A 19,487-nucleotide genomic window follows, 5' to 3' on the forward strand; every position below is an offset into this window, starting at 1 on the left:
TAATTTGCTCTTTGGATAAGCGGACAGGGATATAGTTAAAGTATATGCACAAATATGGTAACAGAATTACATTGATTTTAAAAATCCAACTTGTAAAACAGTGGCAATGAGGGATAAAGTGTTTTTGCATCTTGAGAGCTAGAAACATGCAGGCACAAATTTAAGTCTGTTTAAATAGACGTTGACAACTGACTTAGTGCAGACACATTTCCATTCCATAGACACATTTCTTTGCTGGTGTAAACATGTGGCCAAACATATTTTGCTGGCTCATAAATAGGGCATGCAGCAAAGCCAGGAGGAATTAGATGCCTGCCTTTATAGTCTGCTTAAGGAGCGCAAGCTCATGTATACCTTGAAGCATAAAGCAAAACGAGAAATTGGGAAAATGGGACTTTTACCCTGTGAATGCTCAAGTTTGGAGAGAAGGTGAAAGAAGGATTACAAACTGGATTCAAGAGAGCAGAAGAATATTTACCTTGACTAAAGCCACCTTCCCTTTAATAAGAACAAGCATCTGTGGATTTTTTTAATTAAAACAAAATTACTGACCTCAGCAAGTATTCACTTTTTCAAAAGATATGTAACGAGAAATCATCCCATGCCAAACAGTTCTGGGTGCAAGAGCAAGACACTAAAATTTCCGCCCTCTCCCTTTAGTGAGGAAGAGACAGACAACATGTAAGCCAATAAATGAACACGAAGATTCGGAAAGTGAAAGGCTCCATGAAGGAATGAAACAGGAAATGGGATAGCGACCAGGAAGGAAACTCTCCTTTAGGTTAGTGGTCCAGGAGAGCCTGGGGTGATGGAGCTGTGATGAATGACAGAGAAAGAGACAACCATGAGCAGAGCCGGGGATAGAAATTTCCAAGCAGAGAAAGTGCAAATGCAGAGATCTCAGTTCAGGAATGACCTGTACTTCAGCGTGACTGCAGTGAGGTGCTGAGAGGTGAGATGATTGAAGAGGTGAGATGATTGAAGAGCTGACTTTGGGAATTATCCACTTTTTTCAAAAGATAGATAATGAGAAATTATCGCATGCCAAACATGGTCCTGGGTGCAAGAGCAAGACGCTAAAATTGGGGCAGCCATGTTAAGCCTAATGGCCAAAGCTATGGTCTTATCCCCTGGTGAAGCCAGAACCCTAGTGGGACACAGCAGCTCTGCTGGTCGCACTCACTAACATTTTTTTGGGGGGTGGGGGTGGGTGGGGCGGACGGAGTCTCGTTCTGTTGGAGTCTCCCGCTCTGTCGCCCAGGCTGGAGTGCAGTGGCGCCATCTTGGCTCACTGCAACCTCCGTCTCTGGGGTTCAAGCGATTCTCCTGCCTCTCAGCCTCCCGAATAGCTGGGATTACGGGCGCCTGCCACCACGCCCGGCTAATTTTTTGTATTTTTAGTAGAGACGGAGTTTCACCATGTTGGCCAGGCTGGTCTCGAATTCCTGTCGTCGTGATCCGCCCGCCTCAGCCTCCCAAAGTGCTGGGATTACAGGCGTGAGCCACCATGCCCAGCCATATTTCATCTTTATAGCATCTCTATGATATAAACATAATAATGCCCATTTTATACTGAATAAAATGAGACACGGTGAAATTAATAACTCACCCAATCACACTAAGAAGGTCATGATATGAACCCTGATCTGTAAGAACTGGACAGAAAAATGAAGGTATTAATATATAAGAATGTTTGTTTTTGTTGTTACAAATTCAATTCTCCAAGCGTGCTCTGAGTATTGACAACAAGTGTGCAAATTGGTAACAAGTGTGAAAACAGGAATCCACAGATTTCTATTAGCATAAAGGATATATGTGAAATTTTAATTCTGAGATGGAGTTGCTTCGTGTCTTAAATTTTTTTCAAAATTAAAATCCTAAGTAAATAAATGACTGGGGACTCTGGGTTCTTATGTAGTTTTGAACTTGCAGCCACCTTGAAACAAAGCATGATCCCTAAGACAGAAACACGCATCAAGCCCGCTTCCCCTTGTTTGTCAACTCGGCTTAGACACCATATTCACAGGAAGCAAATTAGATATCAAATTCACAGGGCTTAGCCCAACTCCCAGTGACTCTCCCGTATATTAGCCGTCTGTAATTTAAGCTCTTCTGATGGTCGAGTGGACCTAAAATATAAATCAAAACAGCTCAACAATTACCCAACTCAGATAACTAGTTTGGCAGCTTTGTAAACTACACTGACTGTTAAAACATCTTATAAAGTACCGTAACATTGAACAGCCAGCCCAATCAAAGTCCTAGTGAGGGCTTTCTTAGTTAAAATAAAGACTGCAGCATAGGGACCCCCTGTGCCTTTCATATTCCTGGAGTTAAAGCTACTTTCATTGTTGGTTTCTACCTCATGCTTGCTTAAAAGGCATGGGTCATTGCCATCTTTACCTGAGAGAATCAGGGGTATTGAGCACAGGTTGTGTCCTTCTTAAAAAGGTTCTCTAGGCCGGGTGCGGTGGCTCACACCTGTAATCACAGCACTTTGGGAGGCCCGGGGGGGGTGGTGCTGATCACAAGGTCAGAAGTTCAAGACCAGCCTGGCCAATATGGTGAAACCCCGTCTTTACTAAAAATATAAAAATTAGCTGGGCATGGTGGCGGGTGCCTGAAGTCCCAGCTACTCGGGAGGCTGAGGCAGGAAAATTGCTTGAACACGGGAGGCAGAGGTTGCAGTGAGTCAAGATCATACCACTGCACTCCAGCCTGGGTGACAGAGTGAGACTCCATCTAAAAAAAAAAAAAAAAAAAAGTTTCTCTAGATGAGGAGTCCTCAAGCTTTTTGACACCAGGGACCAGTTTCATGGAAGACAATCTTTCCATGAACTAGGATTAGAGAGGTAATGGTTTCAGGATGATTCAAGTGCATTACATTTATTGTGCACTTTCTTTCTATTATTATTACATTATAATATATAATGAAATAATTATACAACTCACCATAATGCAGAATCTGGGAGCCCTGAGCTTGTTTTCCTGCAAGGAGACAGTCCCATCTGGGGGTGATGAGAGACAGTGACAGATCATCAGGCATTAGATTCTTATAAGGTGTATGCAACCTAAATCCCTCACTTGTGCAGTTCACAATAGGGTTTGTGCTTCTGTGAGAATCTAATGCCACCGCTGATCTGACAGAAGGCAGAGCTCAGGTGGCAATGTTCGCTCACCTGCCACTCACCTCCTGCTGTGCAGCCGGTTCCTAACGGGCCACGGACCAGTACCAGTCTGTGGCCAGTGGGTTGAGGACCCCTGCTCTAGACATTTCATAAAGGTGATGATCACGTTAGGGAAAGGTTTGTTACAAAGCTCTGTTTATTTCTGTTTCTTGATAAAACATGCCTTATATTTACATAAAGCATTTCATCCTAAAGGGAGCTTTCAAATCATTTTCTTTCATAATCTTCACTACATCTCCATGAAGTAGGCAGGAGCTACTGACCCTGTGGTACAGATCAGAGAAGCTACACAGTGGAGCCAAGATCTTCTCACCTTATTTTTGTTTATTCTCTCCTTTTCTTCTTCTTCTCTCCCTTACCCCCAGCTCACCCAAACTGTAAGGACTTGAATGTAAATCATTCTTGTTCCTACCAACCTCTTACTAGGTTATGGAACCAGCCCAGTAGTTCAGCTGCAGGGACCCAGCCACTAGTTCTCAAGCTGAGCCTGGTAGAACGATACCCCAACAGTCTTCCGATTCATCTCCACTTCTGAATCATATATTGTGAGCTATTATATACTGAGTTTCCATGTGTGAAAAAAAACTAGAAGTCCCAAAATTATATTAAGCCCAAGAAATTTCACTCAAACAGTTTTATGAAAATCCTGTTAGTGACACAGGAATGATTGTATTGGTTTTTGTTTGTTTGAACTATTGCATATGAATTAGTGCACGAAGGCTATTTTTATACAGCTGAAGGTTCTGTGATTGTGCTTGTGTTTGAACTTAAGGGGTTTTTTTAATGGAAAAGGAAAAACTTTACGTTGAGTAATGCATTATTGGACAGAGAGCATGAGCCAGGAGAAATCGGCAAGCAAAAGGGCTTTCTCTAGGGAAGAACAGAGATTTCCTCCACATCTGAAATATTCCTTCCCCTGGGGCAAGCCTTTGATCTTTCCCCTGTTTGTACTTCATGAACAAGGAGGGAGTGCCATAGAATGGCACGGGGGTGGGGGGAGCAAAATTTAAAAAGAGGGAAAAACCAAAATCCAGTACTACTGACACATGTGATAAGTTTCCTATATATTCATTTGACCATTTCTGAACCTCTACTATGAAAGTCTCCTGTCATAGAAAGGGAAGGTTCTCTACAAATAATATAAAATAATGGTACTTAATGAAAAACTGAAAAAGAAATCACATAGGAACTCTGGTGTGTTGAATGAATACTCTTCTTCACTCACCATATGTAAATAAAAAGTCCATATGTCCCAAATTGTCTCAGACAGTCCCCATTATGTCTGTTGTCCCAGTATTATTATTAACAGCACCCTTTCACTCTCCATGCTGTCCTTCACTTGAATGGTAAATTCTATGGTCACCCTAGGTATAAATAATGGCTATTCACATGATCAATTTACACTGTAATGTATATGACACCTAATAATTTTTCAAAACACCCACCCAGCTGAAGAAAGTAACGGGTAATGTTATTCACCAGTGGCTTTCCTATTTAAATCTCCCTACCTACTTGTTATATTGAAAGAAATCTGGAATCAGAATCAGGAATCCAAAAACAACTTAGACATTGCCAAGTATGCTAGATAATCCCAGTTCACAAATGCCCAGCTCTAAACGCCAGCATGCTTTCATCTCAAAATAAGCCACACTTGAAACTTGATCCCAGGTGGTTGACCCCTTCTCCTTTTCAGCAATTTTGCTGGATATGTCAGTGAACAAAACCACTGAAAATGGGTGCCACCCTAGAAGTTGTATTTTGGTTCCATTTGCTGCTGCTAGAGGGTTGTAATTTGAGGCTTGTTTTCTTTACCTGCCAATCTTAGCAGTCCCACAACCACTTCAGCTAAATTGTTCTAAGTTGTTGATAAGTTGAAAATGCTCTGCTAACATTTTCTTTTGGTTTTGACTCACATCTATGATCAATTGCTTGAGCCCTGTTTCTGGGTTGGCCATCCATACCACAGGACACATGATATTCACATCAAGTAGTACCAATAATTTATTTACATTTAATTGCACTAAATGTAACCCCACCCCTTTCTCTCCCACTCAGATGAGCATACCAGAATGCAAGGAAGTGATGGGTATGAAATTACCATAAAACTCATAATGAATCCACTCAAAGTTACAGAAAGTCATTCACATATTTTACTAATTCAGTTATAAACTACTTGCAATACTTTCCAATTGATTCCTACAGTAGATTTATGAGATCTTTGTGCTGTTCCACTTAACATGTGAGAGGATGTGTTCCAAAGAGAACAAAGTGTGATATAAAAAGTGCCACCTACTGATACCCAACATATTAAAAGGTACCTCTTAGATTGACAGCTACTGGAAGAAAGGAACTTACCCTTTGATTAAATCACTCAGCCCTTCAAAGGATACTCCAGGCTTGCTTTTGCAAGATTACCTATTCCTAAAGTTATTCTTTAAAGATCAGTTGGGCACAAATGTGTACACTTGTATTGTCTACAGGGTAGAGACAAAGATTTCTACTAGAATTTAAAATATTACCCCAAACTTTTAAAATCTAGCCAAAGATCTAAATGCAATTCATTTATTATTGTGCACTGTACTATGATATATGTTTGGAAAGATATATAATTGATCAAGACATACTCTGTCTGCTCAAGGAGAAAATAACACCACCTACCAAAAAGTAATAACAAAAGCAACACTAGTAATAAGAAATGCCTAGGAACTGTTCTAAGCCCTTGCCATGTATTAATTCATCTTATTCTAAAAATAAAACATTCTAAAAAAAAAAGTAGGTACTATTGTTGTCCTAAGTAGACAGATAAGGAAATTGAAGCACAGCTAAGTTAAATGACTACCTCAAGGTCCCATACAGCTAGAAATTAGCAGATAGAAAAATGCTGCCATCGCCAAAGCTGAATATACACTATGGCTACCTGAAAAGGTGCACAGTGTTTGGAATGAAGAGAGATAAGTATTCCCTGCTCTGCAGTAGCATAAAGGAAGGAGAGAGGTTACCTTTTGGAAATAATGATCTAGTGTGGGCTCTAATGCAAACAAAGTGCATGAAAAATAGTCAATGATCATCTCATTTTTATACATGCTGTTACTCTGTCAAGATTTTTTAAATTGTGTTTCCTCTATGTACCCTGGGGTCTGGGGAGAATGCATAGCCCTGACAGGATATACATAAAGCCATATGTACATGCACATAAATATACACAGGTTAGAATAATTGATCAAATGGAGACCTGGTTCCCATCCCCACTCCATACTCCAAAGGAACAAACTCGGCAAAATATTGAGTAGCAAAGTTCTTGTTCAATCTTAAGGTCCTGATAATATTAAGACAAACCACAGTGGCTTTGTGCTGACTGTTTATGAGATCATCTAACCTCTTGACTGAATTATAGCTTACAATCACACTCTCTCTGCTTATTACCCTGTGTACAACACTCCATTATCTGCAGAACTGTCAGAAAATACCTTCCCAGCTGCTGAATTACCCTAATCACAATTTTTTTTCTTACCCAGCCCTGCTCTGGGCTGTGAGGCTCCGGGAAGGAGCAGAGGGGAGTGGAGAGTTCTGATGTTCCAGTGACAATGAGAAGGTGCTTGACATTTCCTCCACACTCTCAGCCAGCACGGTTGCCATTCATTCTCCACTTTGCCCCAAGCCTTTATTAACCCAGTATGGAATATGGCAATTTCCTAAGTCATGGTCATTAAAGTAAATACCATTTCTCCCCATAAGGCTCCCTTTAGCTGCTGTGTTCTTCGTGCTTCTTTAGCTCATGATATTTCATGCCAAATATTTTAGAGACAGTGTTCAGAAATTACCAAGCAGCTAGACTGTGAAATGTGATGTTCCCATCCATCGGGAAAAGGAGTCAGACCGCAGGGATGTTGTGTTTTTTATTTGCTTTACATTCATTATACGTTTCTTGCTGAGCCTGCTTTTCCACAAATATTGAAAACTGAGCTGACTAATGACTCTCTATTAACACCAACTCATGTTGGTGATTATGCATCTTTGGGAAGTACTTAATAAATACTATTAAAAGATTTTGCTTTACAGCGATGGCAATCATACCAGATGTGATATTGTGTTGTTAGACAAAGGCAATCTTGAAAAGCTTTCAAGGTAACATTTAAAAAGTAATCCTTTATTAGGTTGCCTAGCAAGATGCCCCATAAGCACTTAAAACCCGTAAGACGGTTGAGCTCAGATAAAGAACGCGTTACCAGATGGAGACAGTAATTACCCTGTCCCCGAACTCTAATTGTATTTACCCTGCCTTTTGCCTACGAAGTTGACAATACAATATCTGGCTTTTCAACTGGAGCACACCATTTCATATTTCCTGCTGGTACACATATATTAATGAATGGGTGCTTTCATTAACAAAAGTGTAAGACAAGAATATTTCAGTCATGCTGTTACACCTACTGCCTGATATAGATCATAAAGGACAAGAATAAAATTTAATTTGCAATAACTCTTTGGAGCTACAGTAATAGTTGCCCAGGAGTTCTTTGTCAGAGCATCTTGGCTTTTCATTAAGTACTCAGCCACTAAATTTCTTTCAATTCTGGCAGAAGCAGCCAGGGAACACTTTGGGAGCTCTATAAAAAGCACTCTCCTAATCTTCAAATCATTGGAAAGACTCTTTAGCATCTGTTAAAATATTTTTCCCTTCTAATCTGCCTGAAACTAATAGGGAGAAAATTCTGAGATGTTTCTTAATTAAGCAGTAAGAAATGGTGACAGGTGGTCCGCACTGACTTAATCACAGTTGTAAAGCATGAAAAAGGAAAAAGAGTTAAGTACCCCTAAATCCTCAGGCATCTGACTTCCCCAAGAATGTGCCTTATTGCTATTAGTAAGAAGTCTTTCCTCAGTTTGAATGAGGGAGATCCAAATGATGTGAAAAAAAACCTCAAACTCAAGAAAGAGTGAAGGCTGTGAGTGATGTAGGAAAAAAAAAAAAAAAACACCCAGCAAAGCAAATTTCTACCTTTGGCAAGAGGGGAGGAAAGAGTGATGAAGGCGCCAGTCCTAGGGCAAAGGGCTCTTGCTTCTGTGCAGTTAATACTTAGCCTAGTAGCTTCTGAGTGTGGCCTGCAGGACTGCCTCCTTGACCAAGCAGGTAATGCAATTGCAGCAACTGCAAAGTATGAGGCAACAAGGAAGGTGCTGGCTGCGACTAAGCAGCATGAGCTAGCGCCACCTAAAGGGATTCCTGTGCAATTCCAAGGCATTCATTCCGCACACAGCTGGTAAAGAAAACAGGTCTGAGAGCAAAAATCTCCTTCCCCAAAACCAGTTTGTAACCCCTTTCTTAAAATCACCGTGAACGTGAGAACCTAAACCCTTAACCTACTTGCTAATCCCCATTTTCAAACTAGGACTTAGAGTCCCTACAAACTACTTACTAGCAAATCCTGAGAGCTTACCAGATAAGCATCTCAGGTAAACATTCTATCTATTCAGACCATTGACCCAGGAGATTTTTCCTGCTGCGTTTATTAAAACCCAAGACGAAAAGCAAGAATTAATTCTGGAATAGTCTTTTACACCGTTGATACACTTCTCACATCTGTGAAAATTTTATCCATGTCTTAGTTTGCATAATTGTATTGAATGATCTGTTAAGAACTGTTATAACAGCAAAAACAACAAAAAAATGCTCATTTGTTCTGCCATAATAATTGTCTATTTTATCTGAAGATGGTCAGAATATGCCACCCCAAAATATGCCACTTTCACATAAGAATTATTTTGAGCTGAAGACAATTGAGAAATACCACACATAAGAGGAATTCTCCCTCCTCCCCATTTTTGCCTAAAAGTAGGGCATAAATTTCCCATTGTAAAGTTGACACAAATTTTTATTTGTAAAGGTGTTCACATCTTCCTTACTAGAAAGAGGAGAGGGCTGTTATTTGCATAACAATCTTACCAAACAACTCTTATCTATTATATATTTTTAGTCACCTTCCCACAACTTACCTCCCCTAGGAGCCCCAATCCCCCTTTCCTTTATCTAGGTCTCCAGAATTTATCACCCTCTGTTAGGATGGTATATAAGCTCTCAATTCTAACCAGCCCTCTGAGTTACTCATCAGTGAGTTCTCCCTCATGTCCTACATATACCATGTGTAAATAGGCTCTGGTTTTTTTTCTTCTTTTAACCTGTCTTTTATCAGTTTAATTCATAGGCCTGGCACTAAACCTAAGATGATAGAGGAAAAGTTTTTAGCCCCTTACCTATTCTTATAAGAATTATATGAAATAAGTATGCCATACTACCAACTCACTTCATGTTATTTATTTCATTTTCCTCCACAAAGAGGCCAAAATCTGGTGGTTTGAAAGACCTCACTAAGTATAGGAATTAAATATAGTACTGGTGTTTTTGTAATTCATTACTTGCAGATTTCATACTTGCTAATTCACCTACTCATTAAAATTCATTTTCATAGTGATTTGCAGACAGGCATATGCACAGAGCAGTGACAAATTTAAGTCATCTGATGCCCACATTCTAGCTGAGGTTCAACAAGGTGATGCTCTGCCTTCTCATTTCAACTCTCATACTAAAACTAGTGTTCTTTTCACGGTCTATTTAGTACCAACTTTTTCTCAGTTTTGTGCTTTCTGTTGATTTTGCTGTTTACAATGTCCCCCACCAAATGTGGTGCTGAAGTGCTGTGTAGTGTTCCTAAAGCTGAGGAGTTCTTGAGGTGTCTTACAGAGAAAATGCATGTGTTAGATAAGCTTCGTTCAGGCATGTTACAGTGTTTGTGGTGGCAAGTTGAAAGTTAATGAATCAATAATGTAAATTATATATATTAAATAAGATGTCTTTAAACAGAAACACAATTAAATAGTTATATGTTTATCAGTTGATTAAAATGTTATGACCAGAGGCTTGTAGGAACCCTGTATTTCCCCCTAGGGGCAATGACTCAGTCTTCACTACAATTATAGAGCATAACTTCCATAAATAATGAGAATCAACTGTCATCAAAATTGTTTGTTTCATGTGCTTCCCTACTCAGTTGACTCTAACCAAAACTGATAACAGTTGCAATAGTCTTGATGTTAAGTCACATCCATTTTAATGGAGATGTCTTCTCTGGTTTTCTCTTTAGCATCTTATAGCTTTTTTTAACAAGTCTTTTGATCTCAACCACAACTAGACCTTTCTAACACAATGTTTCCCTCTATATATGTGGCTTTCTGATGTCAATGGATGATTTGACCAGCTTTGGTCCTGCTCATAACCCTGAGGACTGAGAAAATTAATATCTTGGTGTGCCTTTAACTGTGTTCTAAGGAGTGAGAGGTAGTGACATGAGCTATATCCAAAGGAATACTTGGAAGCCTTCTTCTAGACTTTTGATGGCCTGGGAATTCCACTGATGTCACATATGCCTTTGTAGAATAGAGGGAATTTAACTCCGATCTCAGTCAGCACCCCCAGCAGGCATAGCTACATAATTTACCAGGCCCACTGAAAATGAAAACATGGGATGCTTTATGTAGGAAAAAAGTACAGTTATAGTCGCTAAAATATAAACCTTTTTCCTTTCTCCTATGGTCTCTCTTCCTTAATTTGCCATGCCACTTTTTTTTTTAACTTGCTATTTAATGCTGTTCTAAGAAAATTAAAATATTAGCACACACTTTACCGTTCATTTTTTAATCGAGCACTGCCAGTTTTAAATGAAAATATACGTGCATTTAACAGAAATCCCTGAAATTACACAATCCGTATTTCATAGTTTGTACATGCGTATGTATTTTGTTCTTATCAAAGCAGTGAAAACACTGCACAAAACTCAAGAGTTTTTATTTCATTTCTTGATACTCACAGATTCTACCAACATGCTCTATCTTTAGCCTACTGAACAGGAAGGAAGAAGTGAAAGGAAAAATAACTATGGGTTTTTCTATTTTTTTCTTTTCTTTTTATGTCATTTTCAGGGTAAGTGGTTGACTAATACGGAAGTAATACAAGTGAGGAAATATACGATAAGTTTCCTTAGTCATTTGTCTTACTTAGAATTGCCTTCTTATTGCATTTGAAGCAAATTCTCATTCAAATGGAAACATGGTCCCTCTGTGTGTCAGCACCCCTGCTTAGTCATAGCTGTGACGTGTTTACTAATACTAACTATGAGTCTCACTGAACTCCCACACATCATAGGTTCCCTGGAGTTTTGTACTCATGGGACATTACAAATGCTACAAGTGAAAGAGGTGACAAGGAACAGCAGACATGTATATTTTGCACCTATCTTCTGCTCACATACATGTTGCATTGTCCCATCATATTTTATATACAAAGTACAAGTTCAAAGATAAAATTATCAAGAATTTCAAGATAATGATAATGGAGCATTGAAGCAAGCCCAGGGCCCTTCTGAGCATGAGACCCTGTGAAACTGTACAAGTAACACACCAATGAAGCTGGCCCTGGTACCCAGCTGAGGCTGGGCCATGCATCTGGAACCCATGTGTGGCTTCTAGAATTATTTATGGAAAACACTCACTAACCTAGAAAGGGTAATCTTGAAACAAGGAACTACTTCCAGGAGAATAATAAGCCCTTGCAACAGTGAATGTGGTCACTCAGCCTGGATTGGTCCCAGTTATCAAAAAGGAAGCTCTGGACCTAGAACTAGCTGAGCAAATTGCAGGAAGTCATTTAAAAAGGCACTGAGATGATCTCATGTTAAAAAAAAAAAAAAAGGAAGAAAGAAATCTGAAATCTGGATCTGAGTGAGATGCCACACAGATCAGCTCAGCTCTGAAAAATACATACACCTTTAGAAAGAGATGAACATCAGCAGGTGTTTCAAAATCAATGGTGCCTGTAGGGAATGATTTGAAGAAAAGAGAGGATTTCCAGCGTATAAAGTGAAAAACTGCTCAAAGCAGAAAGATTGAAGTTGGGTCAGGGTGATAAACATAACAAGGGAAGGAGGAAGGAAAAGAGCCTGTTTTAGAAGCAGCCACACAAGTATCTTTGACAATGAGGGAGGATAGGGGATTTCATGTGAGGTGCCGTTATTTGAACTCTGTAGGTGAGAATGAGAGTTTAAACTTGAGAAAATGAGAGGAAGCAATTTCCAGAAACTGTGAGTGCAGGTGGTGAGAGGAGAAAAACCAAATGGAGGATAATGCTGGCGGAAGGCTCTGAAAGGTGGATGGAAGGAAGAGTAAGAAAGCAGAGGCCAGACATGGTTATTAATTGATGGTTTGGCTTTGCAGATTTGATTGTCCTTCCAAAATCATTTGTGCTTTTTAAATTTGAAATGGATTGCTATATATAGTTGTGTCTTGTGGCAAACAGACTCTAAGGTGGTCCCTATGGTTCCTGCCTCCAGTTTCATGCCCCTGTGTGGTCCCTTCCACTTGAATGTGCATGGCACCTTTCACTTACTTCTAACTGTATTAGTCCTTTCTCACACTGCTATGAAGAAGTACTTGAGACTGGGTAATTTACAAAGAAAAGAAGTTTAGTTGACTCACAGTTCTGCATGGCTGGGGAGCCCTCAGGAAACTTATAATCATGGTGGAACGCACCTCTTCACAGGGTGGCAGGACAGAGAATGAGTGCAAGCAGAGGAATGTCAGATGCTTATAAAACCATCAGATCTCATGAGACTCACTCATTATCACTAGAACAGTATGGGGAAAACTGTTCCCATGATGCAATTGCCTTCATCTGATCCCACCCTTGACATGAGGCTATTGTGGACATTATAATTCCAGGTGAGATTTGGGTGGGGACACAGAGCCAAAACATATCAGGGAAGAATTCCTCAAGTGAAACCATATCACTCACCAACAGAAAATAGCAAAGGTAAAAGCAAGTACATGAGGTGTGTGAATTATGAAATTATGTTATATAAGACCGTGATACTTATCTTGCCAAAAGTTTCTCCCCCTTGCTAGCTTTAAAGAAACAAGCAAAAATGTTGGTAAGGCCCAGTAGCATCCAGATGACAAACAGCAAGTAACTGAGGCCTTCAGTCAAACAGGCCACTGGAACTGAATGCTGCCAATAACCATGTGAGCTGGGAAGCAGACCCTTCCCCAGTCCAGCCTCTGATGAGACATCAGCCCTGGCTGCTGCCTTCATTGCAGCCTTGTGAGACCCTGAGCAGAAAATACAGCTATTCTGTGCCTGGATTCCAGACCCACAGAAACTATGAGATAATAAATGTTTGTTGTTTTGCACCTTCAAGTTTGTGTCCATTTGTTACACAGCATCAATAACCAATACATGTGTACAGTACTTTATAAAGTTCAAGTTGACTTTTGGGTCATTTAACTTTCCTCCCCATTTTACCTTTTCTTCAAACCCTGCTTTCTTTCCCTGAAGGCATATAAAGTCCTAAATCAAGAGTCTAGTAAGAACCCACCACATCTTTCATTAATGCTTGAAACATAATCATAATATCTTTCAGAATTTTTAAAACAATTATATGATAGTGTATGAAGGGGAAGGAGAGGTTCTATTAAATATTTTCAGGGGCAAAATGGAGGAGACGACTCATTTCTATATATAGATTGAGTAACCCTTATTCAAAATGCTTGGGGTCAGGAGCCAGGGCTCACACCTGTAATTCCAACACTCTGGGAGGTTGAGGCAGGAGGATGACTTGAACTCAGGAGTTCAAAACCAGCCTGGGCAACATAGCAAGACCTCATATCTAGTAAAAAAAAAAAAAAAAAAATAGCTGGGCATGGTGGTGCATGCCTGTAGTCCCAGCTACTCAGGAGGCTGAGGTGGGAGGATCACTTGGGCACAAAAAGTTGAGGCTGCAATGAGCCATGACTGCACCACTGCACTCTAGCCTGGGTGACAGAGTGAGACCCTGTCACAAAAAAAGAAAAAAAAGAAGAAAAGAAAAAAACCTTGGGACAAAAAGTGTTTCAGATTTCAGATTTTTTCTAATTTTGGAAAACTTGCATATACATAATGAGATAGCTCATGGCGGGGACCTAAGTCTAAACATGATATTCATTTATATTTCATAGACACCTTAAACACATAGTCTGTATGTCCAATAATAATTTCATACAATATGTTTAATATTTTTGTACACGAAACAAAGTTTGTGTACACTGAACCATTTTACCACCATTTGTGGGTGTGCTTGCATAGGAGAATCTGGGTATGTTCAGAAAAGATATATTGCAGCCGAAGGGGGATGGGAGGGTCTTTTTTCCTTGGCATTGCTAAACAAACTATGTGTTGTGCATCTGCATTTTGGTTGCAACCTGTCACACGAGGTCAGGTGTGGAATTATCCACTGGTAGCATCATGTCGGCACTCAAAAGGTTTCAGATTTTGGAGTATTTCAGATTTGGGATTTTTAGATTTGGGATGCTCAACCTGTTTAAAGCATTCAAGTTGTGTAGTGCCTTTATACCTTAAGAATATTGTTTCTGTTTTCACACTAGGACTAATGAAATTCTCATAACTGAGGGCTAAACAGTAGAGACTGTCCTTTGTTCAAAAGTAATATAAGAGTTCCCAAAAGCTAAGGAGAACTAAGGTTACTTTTGATCCCATGCTTTTCCCTACACTCCTTGAAGCCAAGGCTAGCAAGACCTCATCTCCACTAAAAATTAAAAAATTAGCTGGGCATGCTGGTATGTGCCCAGCTAATAATATTATTACATATTAAAACCACTTTTGGTAATCCAAGCACTTTGGGAGGCTGAGGTAGGAGGATCACGAGGTCAGGAGACCGAGACCATCCTGGATAACACGGTGAAACCCCGTCTTTACTAAAAATACAAATATTAGCCAGGCGTGGTGGCAGGCACCTGTAGTCCCCGCTACTCAGGAGGCTGAGGCAGGAGAATGGCGTGAACCTGGGAGGTGGAGCTTGCAGCGAGTCGAGTTTGTGCCACTGCACTCCAGCCTGGGCGACAGAGTGAGACTCGGTCTCAAAAAAACAAAACAAAAAAACACTTTTGTTTTCCCACTCTCTGAATCCAAAAACAAGCAAAAACACTTTACTCCATCTTTGTGGTTTTTTTGGTTCACAATAAATTACCAAACCATGAATGAAGAGACTGCCCAAAGTTATCAGTGTTCCAAATGACATAATGACATGACCAACTATATGTTATGTGCAAGAAATTTCCCTACCAATGAGTATGTGCGCTTCCCGGAAGGAGGCTCTACTGTTGATTATAGAAGGCGATGCAATCCTAGGTTTAATTTAGCTGCTAAGAAACTCAGAGCTAGATTCAGTGTCCAACTCTGTAACTAAACTGTGCTAGGAACAAAGTATTATTGATTCTTGTGTTCCTTCTGCTTTGTTGTTGTCCTTTTGGTGTTTTTAATTGTTCTCTGTTTTCCATTTTATTTACCTTTGTCAGCCAAAGCTTCTGAGGATAAGTAAGGCAAAAATTGCATGGAAACAAAATGGTCCTCCATTCCTTTTTATCATCAAAAAACATAAACTTCAGATTCGCAAACATTAGTTCAGATTCAGTGAATGATCACTGAACCCCTTCTACATGCCAGCAACTTTTTAAATGTTTTCATACATGTTATTAAGTCAATCCCTGCTTAGAAAAGGAATTTAGTCTCAGATCTCTGCCTTTTAGTTCAGTGTTCTGTGTTCTTTCTGTTGTATTACGGAGTTTCTCCTTGTAAGCTTGACAGGGTCTTCAAGATCATTTAATCCCAACACCTCCTTCCCCAATTTTACAGATGGACAAAATAAAGCACCGAGAGGTCACCTTGCCTCACCTTGCTTACCCAAGATCAGCTGCTAGCCAATGGAAAACTTGGGATTAAATGTCCCCAGTCTCCTGTCTCTGGGCCCACAATGTTGGCTCTCCCCAAGCTCTTTGTCTTTCCCTCCTCCTTGCCATTTAATCCTTTCCATTTTCCTGACATCCAGGACCATGTTGTTGATTTCATTACCTCTATCTCAACAATTTGGTGATCACTTCTGGCAGATGAGTTTGCAAACTAGTACTTCCAGCTCTGAACTTCCTCTGGGGTGGCAATTTGCATCTATAATTCCCTAAAGGTCACTGAATAAAATAATTTAAACTGTTATTATTTATTTATTCAATTATCCAAATAATATATATATTATATAGTATAATATATATAATCTATAATATATATTATATAGTATAATATATTATATAGTATATTATAATATATATTATATAATATATAATATAATATAATAAGTGATTTCTATGTGCCAGGCACTGTTCTGGGCATTGTATTCATGATACTTACTTTATATGTGGGAGACAGACAATAAACAAAATGAATAAGGAAAGGGATAGGATGTTAGATAATGTTAAGTGTTAAAGGGAAAAACAAATGAGAGAGAGGGATATGAAGTGCCAAGGTGGGGAATTGAAATTGTACGCAGGGTGGTCGGGAAAGACCCCACCAAGAAGGTAGCTTTTGGGTAAAATCATGAGAGAAGTAAAAGAGCAAGCATGCCTGTGTCAGGGAGAAAAGTATTCCAGAGAGAGAGAACAGTATGTGCAAATGCCCTGAGACATAACATGCTATTGAGGAACAGCTAGGAAACCGGCATGACTGGCATGGCGTGAGCAAGACAGCGGGAGTTGTAGGAATGAATTCAGAGAGGGAAGAAGAGAGGTAGATCGCATGGGTCTTTTAAGTCATTGTAAGGTTTTGGCTTTTCCTTGAGTGAGGGGGGCATAGCTGGGGGGTTTTAATGGGGAGTGACAGGATGACTTCTGCTGCTGAGGGAGGCTGTGTGAGGACAAGGGCAGAGGCAGGATCTGCTTAGGAGGCAATTACAGTTGTCCAGAAGAGAGGTGATGGGGGCTTGGAGATGATAAGAGGTGATCCACACCCCATATAGGGCTACATAAAGACAGCACTGACTAGACTTACTCATGGTATAGACATGGAATGTGAGGAAAAGAGAGAAGCTCGACTTTAGCTTGACCAGTGGAAGGATGGAGTTGCCATTCAGTGAAATGGGACAATGCAGAGAGGAACAGAATTGGGAGCGGACTATCTAGGGCTCAGCTTTGGACATGTTAGGTGTAAACTGTCCTTTAGACATCACAGCAGGAAGGTAGAGTAGGAAGTTGAGTATATGGAGCACTCCTTAGCACCGTTCTCCAACGTTTTTCTCTAAAGAATTTTTCAGCATATTGTATATTATATAGTTTACTTGTTTGTGTGTTGTCTGTCTCACCCCTCCTCCTGAGCCCAGTGGAGTGTAAAGAAATCGTTTTTTTTCTGTTTTGTTCATTACTTTGTATCCTAAGCTTCCAGAATAGTCCTGACACATGATCAATGCTCAAAACATAAATGTTTCACACTTGAATGGTGTCAAATCTGTTGATCTTTTACTTTTTGACTCCTAATTCGGTGTGGTTCTTAGAAACAGTGTTTCCTATCGTTACATTATAAATATATTGACTTACATTCTCTTCTAGTACTCTCATAATATTCTTTCTTAAATTTAAATTTTAATCCATCCATAATTTATTTTGGTGAAAGGAATAAAGTTAGGAGGCAAGCTTTATAATTTTTTAAATGGCTAGCCATTTATCCAAGCTCCATTTATTAGACAATCTGACATCTTCTTATTGAAAATCTGGTGAGACTTAGTTCTTATTCTGATATAAATATGAGCTAGTAATAAAAACCATTTTTATGCCTACTTTGCCATGATACTTATGCCCCAAAGCAAAGGCATATATGTACCATATAAAGTGGTTAACTATAGATCATTAACTAAATTACCCACCAACACAGTGAATAACAGTTAGTGAATAACTGTTAGTGTCCTTTTACTTTTCTGTAACCAACAATTATTTCCTTCTGATTAGAAAATTGGGAGAAAGAAAAGGGATAGGCAGGAAAAGAAGTCACAAAATTTCCTATGGTCTACACAGGGACAAGCTTAGGTGATTAATATCACTTCTGTTTATGTTGAACGAGATTTTTTTAAAAAGCAAGTAAGATGCTAGGAACAAAAAAAAAGGATACTTCTTTACCTCCATCTTCCATCTCTGTGGGATATTTTCATTTTAATTGAAAATGACAGATGGAAAAAATGGTGTAAATAATCCATCAGAAAAGAAATCATGGAGTAGTCAAAGAAATTTTGCTAGAAAATCAATAACCAATATTTACAGAATTCAGAGGGTTATAATAATCCTGGAAGAGATTCAGGATCCAAACTTTGGGTTGACTTATAAAACCAGATGCTCCATTAGAGACTGAATTTATTTTGTCGTGTGGGTTGATTTCTTTTTCTTTGCTCCAAAGAGAAAGATACCTGAACATCACCTGGGGCATCCTAAGGAAGGTGAGTCCCTGAGCCTGGATCCCTTTGGGAGTGGATGGGTCCCATGAAAAATCTTGTTTGGGGCTGGGTGCCGTGGCTCATGCCTGTAATCCCAGCACTTTGGGAGGCCGAGGCGAGTGGATCACTTGAGGTCAGGAGTTCAAGACCAGCCTGTCCAACATGATGAAACCCCATCTGTACTAAAAATACAAAAATTAGCCAGGTGTAGTGGTAGGTGCTTGTACTTGTAGCTACTTGGGAGACTGAGGCAGGAGAATCACTTGAACCCAGGAAGCAGAGGCTGCAGTGAGCCAAGATCATGCCACTGCATGCCAGCCTGGGCAATGGAGCGAGATTCTGTCTCAAAAAAAAAAAAAAATCCTGTTTTGCCTCTCTTGGAAATAAGAACAGGCAATGCCATTGACCCATAAAAGAAGTATAATCAAGCATTTTGAGTTCTAAGATTTGTAAAAGAAAAAGCTCCTGGGCCCAAAGAGAAAACACACCCCTTTCTCTGCAGGAAAGGGATCAGTTTGTTCAGGAACAAGAGGTGCCAAACCCTGAGATAACTGGTACCCTGGGAAAGGCCTGAATGTGGCACTGAGAGAGTTGAACTCAACAGCTGCCAGCAGAGGAGGCCACACCTTGCACACTGGGAAAGTCCAGCCCCCCTGAGAAGGCAGCGGTAGACAAATGAGCGAACAGTGCATGATCCTTGCAGTATAGAGTGGATCAGCGTCACCTGCTGAACTGTTTACAGCCAGATTTCAAAATCCACACCATGGGCTAATGAGAAATAACAGCAAGAGGAGATTAATAAATCACCAGTGCTTCCTTCGTAGGGGTGGAAATCAGACTGAGGACTACATAAGCCTCAGGCAATTTTGAGTAATTCAACAGGGGAAAGCTCAGAAAGATATTCTAGATTTCCCACTAATATAGCAAGCTGGTCACATAGCAATTAACTGGAAAA

The 19,487-nt window shown here is 39.8% G+C and overlaps 1 protein-coding gene across 2 annotated transcripts in view; it reads right to left on the reverse strand.

Moving 5' to 3' along the window:
- Positions 1 to 825: 825 nt before the first annotated feature.
- The window catches only part of DCT (dopachrome tautomerase), a 141,194-nt gene continuing 122,532 nt past the window's right edge, over positions 826 to 19,487 (reverse strand). The window contains exons 14-15 of one of the 2 annotated variants that reach the window (XM_055096901.2): positions 2,953 to 3,008; positions 826 to 1,539 (exon numbers count right to left, since the gene is read on the reverse strand). In XM_055096901.2, the coding sequence (XP_054952876.1) occupies positions 1,468 to 1,539; positions 2,953 to 3,008 (128 nt within the window). In that variant the 3' untranslated portion in view covers positions 826 to 1,467. Of the gene's footprint in view, positions 2,130 to 2,952; positions 3,009 to 19,487 lie in introns of both variants that reach the window. The other variant, XM_034936851.3, reaches the window with a different exon arrangement.

This window comes from Pan paniscus, chromosome 14 (genome assembly GCF_029289425.2).
Source record: "Pan paniscus chromosome 14, NHGRI_mPanPan1-v2.0_pri, whole genome shotgun sequence".
NCBI classification, from domain to species: domain Eukaryota; kingdom Metazoa; phylum Chordata; class Mammalia; order Primates; family Hominidae; genus Pan; species Pan paniscus.